At 42.2% G+C, this 13,012-nt stretch overlaps 1 protein-coding gene across 9 annotated transcripts in view; it reads left to right on the top strand.

Annotated features, from left to right (window-relative positions):
• Positions 1-11,825, top strand: part of znf521 (zinc finger protein 521) — a 97,846-nt gene extending 86,021 nt beyond the window's left edge. For all 9 annotated transcript variants that reach the window (XM_078935406.1, XM_078935405.1, XM_078935403.1 and 6 more), the window contains one exon: positions 10,403-11,825. In XM_078935406.1, the coding sequence (XP_078791532.1) occupies positions 10,403-10,432 (30 nt within the window). In that variant the 3' untranslated portion in view covers positions 10,433-11,825. The remainder of the gene's footprint in view (positions 1-10,402) is intronic.
• The last annotated feature ends 1,187 nt before the right edge of the window (positions 11,826-13,012 follow it).

Genomic DNA, 13,012 nt, shown 5'->3' with positions numbered 1-13,012 from the left:
ATTGGAACAAGTGTTCTCTGTATAGGAAAGGTAGCTGCAGATACCTGTAAACAATCTCAAATAACCTGGGGATGTTTTCCTACTTTTTTGCGTTTGTGTGTGTGTGTTTGACATTTTCTGAAATGAAGTGATCTCCACCTCCCCGAGGTGATGTTTCATGCATGATTATATTGTTTTACTCCATGTGAAAAAAACAACAGCGTAACATGAAAGTCCTATGGCACTCTGTTGTGAAGCAGGGGTTATGAAAGGAGAGCAGGAATGAGCTTGGGGAAAAGACAATCATTATCCTCAACCTATTCCTTGCTCTGAAGACACTTCCATGGAAGCGCATGCTGACATGCTCTCAAATACATCTGCAATCAGCGAATAAAACCATTTTTCCTTTTGAATCTACAACCAAGAAACACAAAATCTAGATTTTAATTTTGGTCATTTGAATTTTTTATTTTTATTTTTTTCAAAATAATTCTTTGTAGAGCACACATCCAAATAAAACAGTGATACATTACTTTGTTTAGCATCCACAGCTTGAACATGGTTTGTTTTTAGTTGTTTTGTTGTCATTTCCCTAAGTATCGTACATCAAAATGTCTTGCTGACACGGGGCAGTCGTTTTCCAATCTGTCTGAAGTGGAGCTGTCTTCTTTCCACGAAGTCCTGAGTTTGGAGTTTCTCCTTATTTTCTCCCTGACACTGGTTCACTCGCCAGCTGCCCGGGCTCCTCATCTCTCACAGTAGTCAGAGGGGTCAAAGGGCCGGAGCAAGCTGGGAGAATGAGCGGCAAGAGGGAGAGCTGCCACGGCAGGTAAAGGGAAGCAGGAAAGATATTTTATTAATTTGCTGCTGAGATCCTGAAACGGACCAAAGGCTGTGACAGGTATCCGGTGCACCACTCCGCATCCACCCGCAATGCCTCCCTCCGTGAACTCTACCCTGCAAGGGGCTAGCCAATTTTCGCCAGCCTGTCGAGATGGATGATGGGAGAGCATCCATCTAATCAGCCCTCACAGGACCCCCCGCCTGGGCACCCCCCTCAGACTGGCCGGTTTGACTGACTCCTGGGCCTGTGTGCCCTAGAATCCAGATTCCAGTGGAGAATAATCTCACTCACTCTGCTTCTCCTTTTCCTCCACTTCTCTTCTTTATGCTACTTTTTCCCCCAGAAAAAAAATAAAACAAACTGTGAGATACATAGACCACCATTCCCCCGGAATCTCTCCCTGGGATTCTCCTCTACCATCCCACTCCTTCACATCCTCTCCTTTCCTCACACGATTAAAATATGGAGCCCTGTCTAGATATTTCATGAGGGGCTGATCGGGAGGGCAACTAGACTTGCTGTGGAGCAGTCTCTCTGACCCTCAATTACTGCCCACCCTTTGAGAAACTAGCACACACAGATTCACTTTATATTTTCACCCAAACAAGCCCCACTGTCCTCTTGTCCCATTGTGCCAGCTTCACATACTGTAGCTCTGTAACCTGGAGCCTAATTAGCCACCTCCATTAACTGATGGAGGCACAGTTTTAGCCAGAGCCCAACATTTATTTTTGAACAAACACACTGATTCAGCTCCACGCCTCCAGCCCTGCTTCCCTTTTGACCAAACATTGACAATGAGATTGCAAAACAGTGATAATGGCATTTTCCGCATGAGATTTTAATTCCCCCCTCTCCCATTTTCAAATTTGATTATCATTCCTTGCAAGTGACATGAGATCATAACTCACGTGTTGAGCCGTGCTGTGATCAACTCAGGAGTAAAAAGGACTGGGGCAGTCGCCTGTATGACTTCTCCCTCTCCTCAGACACCCCCAGGACACGAACCTTAATTGGTGTGTCTTTTTTAAAAGGATTCCTTCAAAGACAATCTGAAGCCTCTGGCCTTAATGAGTGCTGAAAGTGACAAACGCACATCTGCATCATGTTCTACTTCTCCTCACAAATGAGATTCTCCTCTCCCCTTGTGATAGCCATTATTGCCTAGCTGTGACCAATTCTACCGTTTTAATTAAGCATATTTATAGGCTTTGCGGTCACCGGGTCAGTGTAAACAGCTACGTTTGTCACAATGTCTGTCCAACCTGCAAAAGAGGGAAGACAGGAATATTTTGAGAGATAACAAGGTGTAAAGGAAAAATAGCTTTGGAGCTTTTGATCGCTACTGCTGAATCTGTCAATGACGGCTCTTAGAAATCATTTCATTCTTTTATACCACGCAGGAGACTTAATTCCCAGGAAGTTTTCCTGTTCTTTTTTTTTATGCATTTTAAAATATGCCCCCAAAAATGCCCGAACTGCCCCAAGTCCCAAATGTGTCATACAAAAGCAAAGCTTCGCGCGTTTGTCCCCATGTGGCATTCAAACACCAAATTTCCTCTGAATGTCTTGATCTGCCAAGTGTGACAGCTTCTCACGCATTTGAAAGTTGCATATATATATTTATATTTCCTTTTATATGACAACTTGTTTTCTTCTTCATCACCCCAGGTGCTTTGAATCCTGTCACTATTTCAAGAAAGTCGCACCGCGATATAAAACAACAATTAGAAAAAGGAAATAATAGTGGCTTGTAAGGCACCATCATTAATATTTAAGTTTTTTTTTTTATAATTATGTGCACACTGCTTTGCACTGCGGACGGGGGATATGAACACTTTTAGTTGACTAGAAATGTATCACAATAGTTGTGTTCCAGTTTTGTAGGTGTATGAGAATTAGACAGCATGACAGACCTAATGATCCAGGGAGATTTTTTTTCTTTCTAAATGTGTGCTTGTGAGAATATGTTTGCTGGTATACATCTGTGTGCGTGCTCCATGTGTTTGTCTTTGTCTGAGACTCTCCCAGGGTCTGATATGTGCATGCAAACACATTGTCTGGAGGGAGACATGACAAAAACTCCCAGAAGCCTTTGAGCTCTCCTTTTTTCCTTTTTCCTCTGTTGCGCCACTGGGGAAAGTTAAATCCAAACAAAGAGGAGATGCTTGGTGTAGCGCACTGGAATCCGTCACCGGATCTCTTACTCAGAAATGTCTCTTTTACTTTTCTTTGTTGACTTTTTCAGCAACTTTGATAAACACCATTGAAAGTGCTTCTTAGAAATTTACCACGGGTTTAATTTTTCCCTCTGTAGAGGTTTTATTCGTAGGCGCCTGGTGGGCTCTGATGTTAACAAACAGCAACAGAGGCCAGAGTGAACACCACTACAACATTTATTCCCTCTAGAATTCTGTATTTACCAAAGCACACCAAAGTTCTGTCACTGAGATTAAGGAAAACATAATGAATTCGATCAATTTTGCGTCATTCAGACCACAGCAAAGAGAGGTAGCCTAAAAAAGGCAAAGATCACTCATTTTTTTAAGAATATCACTAAGTAAAATTATCTATCCATGCAGCAAGTAAATTTTTTGCATTCAAGTGCTGCTACGCACATTATATAGATGCTTTTCTGGCTCCACAGCTATTGAACGCACGTTAAAAGTAAAACCGGATCGAACTCTGACTAATCAGGGACACGGATTTGAAAGTGACGCTTCACCAAAGTGCCAACTGTTTGAAAAATAGATCATGAAGAAGAAGTTACATACTGGAGGACATGCGCTAGTAAACAGTAGAAAAAGACAAAGAAGAGGAAACCCCTCCCTGCTCGTTCAGTCTGAACACCTTATGCCAAGCATGCATCACATGCCCCGGTGGGACAAGTAATCTTAAAACAAAACGTCAAAATGTAAAAACAAGGAATTCCATACAAGCATTCAAAAAGGATGAAAATACATTATTTTTATATAATATAGTAAATAATTATTATTATTATAATAATTCCCCTATTTCTAGCTTCTAGTTCTTAATAAGACAAAAAATTATCAACTCAACTTTGAAAAAGCTTGTAAAAGAGTAGAGTAAAGAGAAGTACAATAACGTATACAGATCAGCTAAAAGCTAAATGTCGGCCAGGAGTGAACTCTTTTTGATGTTGACCCCGTCACGGCTACGATGGGGATGGGGTGGGTAGGGTCTGTGGTAGTCAAAGGCTGTCCCCGACTGAAGTGGTTAAATGTGAAAGTAATTGTGTTTTGTTTCTGGGACTGACATGCAGAACCCCACGGACCCCATCTCCCTCCCAGTGACAGGCAGAGATCCTCCCCCCTCGCTCTGGCTAATTAGAGGATGTAGCCCAGGGCTCATGTCCCAGGAAGACCCATCCCCCTCCCAAGATGGCTCCCCTAAGAAAGCCCTTAATTGGGTTCTTTAGTCATAGTCTTCATTTGGGCTGGGAAGGCATCTGCGGGTTGCGATCACCTCAAAACACAGTTCAGATCTTTCTTTTGTGTTTTTATTTTTTTTATTTCTGCTTGCTGGCCCTCTCGCCATCGCCTTTCCTCCTTCCCTCCCCGTCTCCCACTCTCTCCCCTCACTTAATGAGGCCCCATAATAACACAGCAGTTGTGCAGTTGTTTTGCTACCTCTGTCAAACAGCAGGAACTCTGTATAGTGTGTTTTTTAGTACCATTCACTTGTCTACTTAGACAGGGTAATGAGTATCATTTGGATGTACAAAGTACCAGCTCACAAAAAAAAGGGTGGTCCATCGTCTCTGGTTACACTTCAGAAGTATTTCCATGGGGCAGTCAGGCATGTAATCAAAGAATTCCAAACGGTATGGATTTAGTTTTCTACAGCATTCTGTGTTAAGATATGAAACTGGATGGAATCCATAGCTGTTGTTTTCTGCCTCCAAGCCTACTGCTGTCACAGAGTGACCACGGCTCCCAGGGCACTTTACCTCAAACAAGACAGTCTGTTACCAAGGAGACCAGGCTGGTTGTGGTACAACAGTGTTTGGGGTCGACCCTCCTATGCGCCCTGATAAGTGATGACTGTGGAGAATGCCAACTGCTGTTTTATTTATTTATTTGGCTGTGTTCTTCATCGGCCAAACTCGCCGGTAGTAAGCCTGGCCTGAGGTCAGAGCAGAAAGATTACTCCCTCAGTGGACATGGTCAACAGTAAGGAAAGCACAAAAGGAGTCGATACCAAACCAGGTTCAACACGTCGTTAAAGATTGAGGCTGAATGCAATACTTCTGTCCTTTTCTAGAGTTGCTTTAACCCTTTAATGCTGGAGCTTTATTCCTTCAACTATTGCAACTCTTCAACCGTTTTCGCATGTTAACGTAATTTCAGCAGATTCTGAAGTGGAGAAAATACCTTGCGCTGGTATGCAACACTACCGTACACTGTAAAAACTAAATCTTAAAAAAGTAAAAGAAAACCCTATTTCAAGACAAAATGTCCTATTATTTTGTCTCGCAAGGAAAATAATTTTACCAAAAAGGGTTTTCAGTAGTAAAATGATCTTAGTTTGAGAAAATTTGTTTTAGTGACTAGAATTTGTTTTTGTAAATTAAACGCTTTTGGTAAGACCATTTTTCCTACCCCATTGGCAGATTATATTGCCAATGGGGTGAGACATTTTGATTTGTCAATCAGGGGCCTGTTTTTGTTGTGTAGCAAAGTGCTTAGTAAACAAGTCACTTAGAAAAGATGCCTTTATTCCATGTCAGAATCAGCTGAGTCACGTTGATCACGTCAATGTCGGAGAGTTTACAGGTTTCACTTGCGACATTTCCAGTGTTAAAGGGTTAAACAACAACTAACTCGACGAACACATAAAAATTAATAAATACATTTGCTGTAATATTATATCAACAAATAAAAAATGCTGTTATTTATTAATCAATGTTAAGGTGATAACTACAGATGTTTAAAGTCCACATGCTCCATTCTTTCAAAAAGAGTCCTAACAGATAATATTTATAGTTTTTGTTTTTTATTTGTGCCTGACAATATTTGCTTATTTGCTTGCTTAGGTTGTTTTGGGACGAATCTGCACCTTTACCATAAGAAAAGCTGAAATTAAGTAATCAAAGAAATAGTAAAGCGATTATTTCTTAGAAAAGACCCGTTTTAGACCTGTGTCATTTTTTTAGGACATAGTTTCTGCGGAGTGGCAGTAGTTCATTAGAAATTTGCCTCTGAGTTGAGGGCAAAACGGCTGGTACAGAGCAACCCGGTCCTCAATTCCCCTCCCAATTGCAGAGTGGAGCTTGTGCTCCCCCCCCCCCCCCCCCCCCAATTTGTTTGTCTGCTCCAAATTATCAATGATTTGGATAAAGACGTACTTGGAAATGGAATTTTAAGCTCGATTGTATTAATAAATATTCTCCATCATCAGAAAAACGCGTCAAGATCGTGTTACAAACACCATTATAATCTGAGTGGGTCTTTAATATTTTCTTTGAATCTTTTTTTTTCCTTTTCCTTGAAAAATCTAACATGAAATGTAGTCTCTAGTGTGAAGTCAACAAATTACAGCAATTTCAAAAATATAAATAATTTAGCTCTCGAGGGCTGTGTCACTGGTGAACCCTTCACTTCTGTAAAGCGCACACGGCTTTATTTGTTGGGGAAAGATTGATAAGGAAGGCCATGACTTAAAAAAAGTCCTTATTGCTCACCCAGCTCTGTAAGTAGAGTCTATATGCTCGATAACACCAGGTTGAAAATAACCCCCATCCACTTAGCATGTGCTCAGCAGGTACTACCATTATGCTAATCAAACTTTGTTAGTGTAACCATTAAGCTTTACATCTTCTGCCTGTGATGTTGAACAATCTGAGGATTTTTTCTTAACGTAGCAAGATCTGATGAAAGAGAGGCTGTGCCTGCAAGTCCACTGGCCCCCATCCGCAGAGCTGATGTAAGACATGCCCCTGCGTTACCTCACTGGAGACTGGGTGCTATCGGTGGAGGCCAGAGCAACAGGGAGCTACATAAAGAATGATTAGTTTATGAATCAAATCCACAGCCAATTCGCTCACTCCCACTTTTTTGCTATTCCCCATTTTTCCTCCCCCTCTCAGCAAAAGTGGTGAACTCCAAAGACATGTTGCACCTGTTTGCATGGGTACACAAGACCCCTGCCGGGTGTTCTCTCTTCCCTTCCAATACCCCCGAAGGCGTTGCGGTGAGGTGATGTAATCAGATGAAAGTAGGGGTTTAACGGTGGCACATAGCCGGCGAGAAAGAGGAGAGGAGGAGAGGTTTTCTCTGAGCTTGTTCAGCCGGTCTTCATAACAGGGAAGTGGGTGTGAGTTATCGATCAGTGCGAAATTTAATTTAGTGGAGAATTGAGCGCCATGGTTTACCTGAGCACTGCTGGTAACCGGGCCCTGCAGCAGGTCTGTGTGGCCAGCAGGTGGTTGAAAGGATCGAGGAGGAGATTAAGGGTTGGATGGAAGGGAGGGAAATGGATGACATGGGGAAAGGCAGAGTTTCACAGGGAATAAAATTAGGATGAGAGCTAAAAGGCTTAATGGAGGGCATCTAATCCTAAATTGCAGTGATTTTACTGTGACACCATTAGTGGCATCCTCCGTGTCGAGGCTGTGGACATTTCTGTGCCTTTATTATCAAATTTGTCTACGCCAGTACTTTACTCATCCAACACTTGCTTACCTGAAAAACCTCGGATAGTTAATTTCCTCCCTTGCCGCTTTCTTATCCCCCTTTACTCCACATTTAAAGAGTCTATAGCTACTCTGCAGAGTTCAGTATCCACAAAGATAAAGGAATCCGTTTCCTTTTCTTTCAACATTCTTCCCCCTTCTTTTTTGTCTATTTCCCTTAAGTCTGTGTGGCTGCCACAGCCACTGAAGTCATTTTACACTGTCCTTGAGAAAGCCCTCAGTGAGAAAACTCCTGGCATGTTTAAGGAAAAGGTAGAATCCAGTGTGTGTCAGACAGAGCTGGGACATTCAGAGGGGGAACTATTCCCTAGAGGGGTTATTTTCCCCTCTAATAGCTGTTACGAGCCCTACATTATATCCAAGGAGCTACATTCCTTTGGGGTCCAGACAAACGCGCACACACACACACATTGGCGGCTCACACAAAGACATGCACACTCAGTTGAGCACAATTTTTTTCTCTGTGTTTCTCTCTTTTCCACAGACTAATACACACACACACACACACACACACAGGCATACACAGTTTTCGCCGCTTTGCTCTCCCCGTGTCAATATCCTGCCATTTGAAGTCACGTACTGCAGGGGCTTCTGGGAGTCGCCAAGGAGCCAGGCTGACGGGTAATGGGCCGCATTCATTAATAAGGTTGCAGTGCTCCTGTCCCTCCTCGGCAACACCAAGGATGTCTTCACTGGGGGTTGGAGTTGGGGGGGAAGGAGGAGGAGGAGGAGGTGAGGTGAGGAAAAAGAGCATCCCGTGGGGAGTCTCCTCCCAGACTCACTTAAAGGAGCTTTATTTCAGCAAGAGGGGGAAGAGGGAAGCTGTCCACAGCCACTTTCTTTTTTTTTAAAGGGAGAGTGAGGCCCAGGTGAGCTACGCTAACCCGTGCAGGGGTCACAATCCTGCTCCCCGTCAAACAGCTTATTACCCCACCTGTCGGGGAGTAATCGCCCAAACTGAAGGGAAAGCTGTCATGGTGTTTAAATGCTTTGTATGAAGGCAACTGAAAGGGTAAAGAGGGAAGGGATGACTGCAAGAGGGGCTAATAGGCGTCTCAGCACTGCCCAAGGGATTCTGCACCAACACGACTGAAGGTGACTGCTTTAGTATACCTTCTGACTCAGGTTGCAGTAATGATTCAGAACCCCTCTTTGGCTCAGCTAGACTTAACAGCCACTTGCACACGATGAATTTAATTTCACACACTGAATTGTGTGGCTGTGTGTGGGACAACAGGCAAGCTTGCGCCGGGGCACGTGTGTTTGTGCATGCATGCGTGCTGATGACTCGGTGACAGGTGTGTCTAGTCCGTGCCAGTGTACAGAGTCCAAGGCCGTGTTTTAAACGGAGCGCAGCAAGTGGGGCATGTAGTTTGCATTAAAGGGATTAGCAGTCACTTCAAAAGATGACCTGGATTCGACCCACCAGGGACACCAGTTACACACCCCCTGGTCCACACTCCCTTTAAAAAACCTGGCACAGCTGCCCCACCACTACTACTCTCTAGTCTGTGTGTGTGCCTGCGTTGATTTGAGGCAAGCATAGCGGGTTGATATTGTCAATTTTATATCCTGTCATAGTGAATTGTGCATCATGACATACTTATAAAAGTGTGGAGGATAAAATCATCTCTTCCCTCACCTGCTCCTGAGGTATTTCTCATTTTTTATTGTCTACACTGGACGTTTGTAAAATTTAGGTTCTGCATAAACAGGTCTTCAAAGATGGTGTTCTGCAAGGTGTGTCCATGCCTTGTTATGGATTTGTTGCCATGGATACAGGCTCTGATCGGTCGGCAGGCTTTGGGAGGAATAGTTGGTAGTCTGTCAGTGGTTTTGTGTCTTTGTGTTATACCTCAGTTGCGTGCATCAGTACAGGGGGGTTGACCTGTATAGGGGCTGCATGTTTTTGGGTTGTCCGGGTCCATGGAAGGTTGTAGAAAGGTATGGCTGAATCTTGAGAGGAGCACAAGTGTGTTTTGCTGTTCCCTTGAGACTCATATGGTCATCTTAAAGGACGTCATGAAAATTGAACGTACAATTGTTGTGCATGTGGAAAGTGTATCATTATATTTTTATAAAGTTAATGTAAGTTACAAGCACTTGTGACATACGGATGATGCTGTCATACGGTGCCCTTACGCCGCACTGTAGTGGTACTGGGTTCTGCACGCCAGGGTGCTGCAGGTGAGACCTAGGTGCCCAAAAAACGGCTGTAGGATGCCGCCACAAACTACACTCTGATTGCCTAATGTTTTAAATTGTAACAATCAGGTTGAGCACAGGGAGCACACACTTGTCAGATAAACTCCACTTATTGACCACCATGCGAAGGGTTTGGAGGGGTTTAAAAATGAAAATTCTATATGACACCTACTTCCTTTGTGTGTTATATGAGTGTTTGCTAAAACCTGTCACTCGCAGTAAAATAAAATGTGTATAACCATTTTTGCTCTAGATGGGCTCACCAAGCAGTTTACGACTTTAATATTTTGTGCATCCCAGTTAGACAGTTTTTTGCCTGCAGACAACCCATATCCCTTCGTAAGGACAGTTAAGACCTTGGACCAGAACCTAAAGATGCTAAATCCCAAAGCTAGCTTACTATTGATTCATTTACCAATTTTTCACTTGTCAAGTAAATTGGGTCTGCAGTAACCAAAACCAATTATGCTTACATTTAGACAAGACCAAAATACATTTTTTTCAAATTGTGAAGCTTTAAATAAATTCAAAGAAGTGAAAATGTGACTTTTTTTTAAAGGAATCTCACCAGCATACCATGAAACGAAAGACTGGGAAAAAAGCTTTACCTGATACATGTAATGATCATGTTTCCACTGTGCCTTCTTGTGTTCATGCAGAACCACACGTTGACTCAGCACAGCAGCTAACATGGCAGAGTTCAGCGCCGTGGCGGAGCAGAAGGATCACATGATGCCGAGAACAATGACTGACCACCAATTACCATCAGGGCAGTTTCCCCCCTGACTGTCTTGCACTGAAGTTTCAACTCAGTCACACCAAGAAACCATGCCACAGGAAGGAAAAAAGAACATAAAAGGAACAAGGGAATGGACATAAAAGAAAACTGTGTTCTTTAAAACCATTATGATAAAAATAAAGAAAAGACCAACTTGTTTGTACATAGACCTCTTCATGTGTTGCTTAACCTCAGCTCTATTGCAATCTTATACAGTATTTGCCAATGTACAGCTAAAAATGTTTGTTTGAAAACATTAAAGGAAAAAAAATGACGTCAGTCAAACGTGATGGATCTTAAGCAGTTGCGAAAAGGAGGAACAGGGTGTCACTGAGAGCGAAGCAAACTGCAGGAACTGACAATCGTTCCCAGAAGGACTCTTTTCATCAGTGGCACTCCCACTGCGCTAAAAGTTACTCTGTATCCAGACACGGTCACTCATTATGGGATGGAGGAACTCTGATTCACCAGGATAGATAAAAAAAATCTTGTCTGTGAGTCTGTCAAACAGCAGTACGACTGCCAGGGAACCAGTGAGCGATGGACCTGCACTGCGTGCGCTGGAGTTCATGCAAGAGGCGGTGGACATGAAAAAAGAAAAAAACAACGCAGAAGAGAAAAACAGGACAGAGGGAAGGGATGCTGATATATGCAAATGCAGTGACACAGATTTGAAAAGGTTAGTTCCTCTGGTTGGCTCGTGAACACAGGCGTGAAGCTCCCATGTGGCTCTGAGAGCGTGGGGAAATCTCAAGCCCACTGATTCAACCTGTACATTTCTGTTATTAATGTTTACTGTGTGGAGCTCGGAGATTACTGGAATTTGTGTTTTTTTAATGCTTTATGTCACTATGTATTTTAAATCTGCAACAGTTGAATTTCAGGGTCGTGAAGAATTTGCGTCCCTCTTGGGAGATAAACTTACAAAGCCCAGTCTTTGGCTCTCCTGGAGAGTGCCCACACTCGTATCTTTTTTTTTTTCTTTTTTCTTTTTTGCAGCATCTTATTGTCCTTTACAAAAGCTGGAAGACCCTCATAACAAAACTTTAATTCATTTTGTTATGTAAATTCTTGGAATTCATTGAACCTGAGATGCACTTTTGTATGAAACTTTAATGTTTTGACATTTTGATTGACAATTGTTCTTACCCAGTTTACAGGAAATCACCATCTCCTGCTGCAAAAAGACTGTTGTCTCCGATGTTATTAAAATGTATTGTACAAATATGGAGCTCTGTATTTGGCAGACCTCGTCTTTTTTTGTGTTGCACATGTGATGGAAATATTAAAAACTGTATAAGGAACTGGCGTTGACGTCTCTCCATCTGAAGGGATTCTGCGTGTGAGAGGCAAAACACAATTAACCCATCAGAGAAGAGCTATGACAGCATAAAGACAATCATCATCAAAAGCTTACGCTGCTTTTTTCATTGTATCAGATTGCATTCTATTTTTCTTAACTCCCTTATGACTCACTAACGAACATCGAAGCATCTTGAGGGAGGTCTGTGTTATTAATGACTCCATTACCCATCACCCTGTGCGGTCCCATTCTACACACCCCTGCGCTAGGTCTATTTAGGGAGCTTCCAACACTCCGGGGGACTGTGGAAAAGATTCCTCTGCCTTTCCGAATGGGACATTAGCATCTGTCTGTCTCTGCAGATGATTCATCAAAAGTGACACACAAGCAGGAAAATATTGGTTGAGACTTTTAGATTTGGTTAAAAAAGACAGCAATGCACCTTTGTGCGCCTTTACTATTGTAAGTAACAAGGCAACAAATTCCTTAAAGATACACAGTGGGCACCACTTCAATCTCCTCTTTATATGTCTGTCACTTTTTGCTGTAAAATAAAACAATTTCCCATATACTATATACATTGTTTGACTAAAAACTGAATAACAGAAATCGTTTTGAATGAAGACAAGAAGCGTATTAAGGTACAAGACTACATCTACAAAACAACCCTTGACGAAATCTAAATCAAACAAAAACAGATTTAACAAGAATAACAAGTGCTACAAAAACCCAGCAATTTATTTAAGATAGTATGTTGTATTTGTGTCATAACATCATGTTGGTTCTGTGTGCTCCAGTGGCGGAGCTAGAACATTGTATGTGGGGTGGCAGTAGGGGGGCAGAAGTCTTTGGAGGGATGGCAAATAAGAACAGCAGAGTGAAAGGCCATTACATATGAAAGGAACTAAGACACATATTTCAAACAGTTTTATTATAGTTATTAATAAGAAGGCAGCATTTCTTTTAGCTGAGGAGCTATTTCCAATGCTTCAAGACACTTGTATTGATGATTTCTTAACCCCTAAATGTATTTAAAATTATGAAAAAATTGTTTTTGTATTCAAGTAAATGCTAAACAAAGTTGAGAAAGTAAATTTGACAGTAGCACATAAAATGGACATAATAATTTAGGTTTGTCACTAATTGGCAAACAAACAGCACTGTATGAACACCTGTACTCATCTCCAG

This window comes from Oryzias latipes, chromosome 17 (assembly GCF_053564925.1).
Source record: "Oryzias latipes strain Hd-rR chromosome 17, Olatipes_Hd-rR_3.1".
Taxonomy (NCBI): domain Eukaryota; kingdom Metazoa; phylum Chordata; class Actinopteri; order Beloniformes; family Adrianichthyidae; genus Oryzias; species Oryzias latipes.
This window is presented reverse-complemented; position numbering and strand designations above follow the sequence as displayed.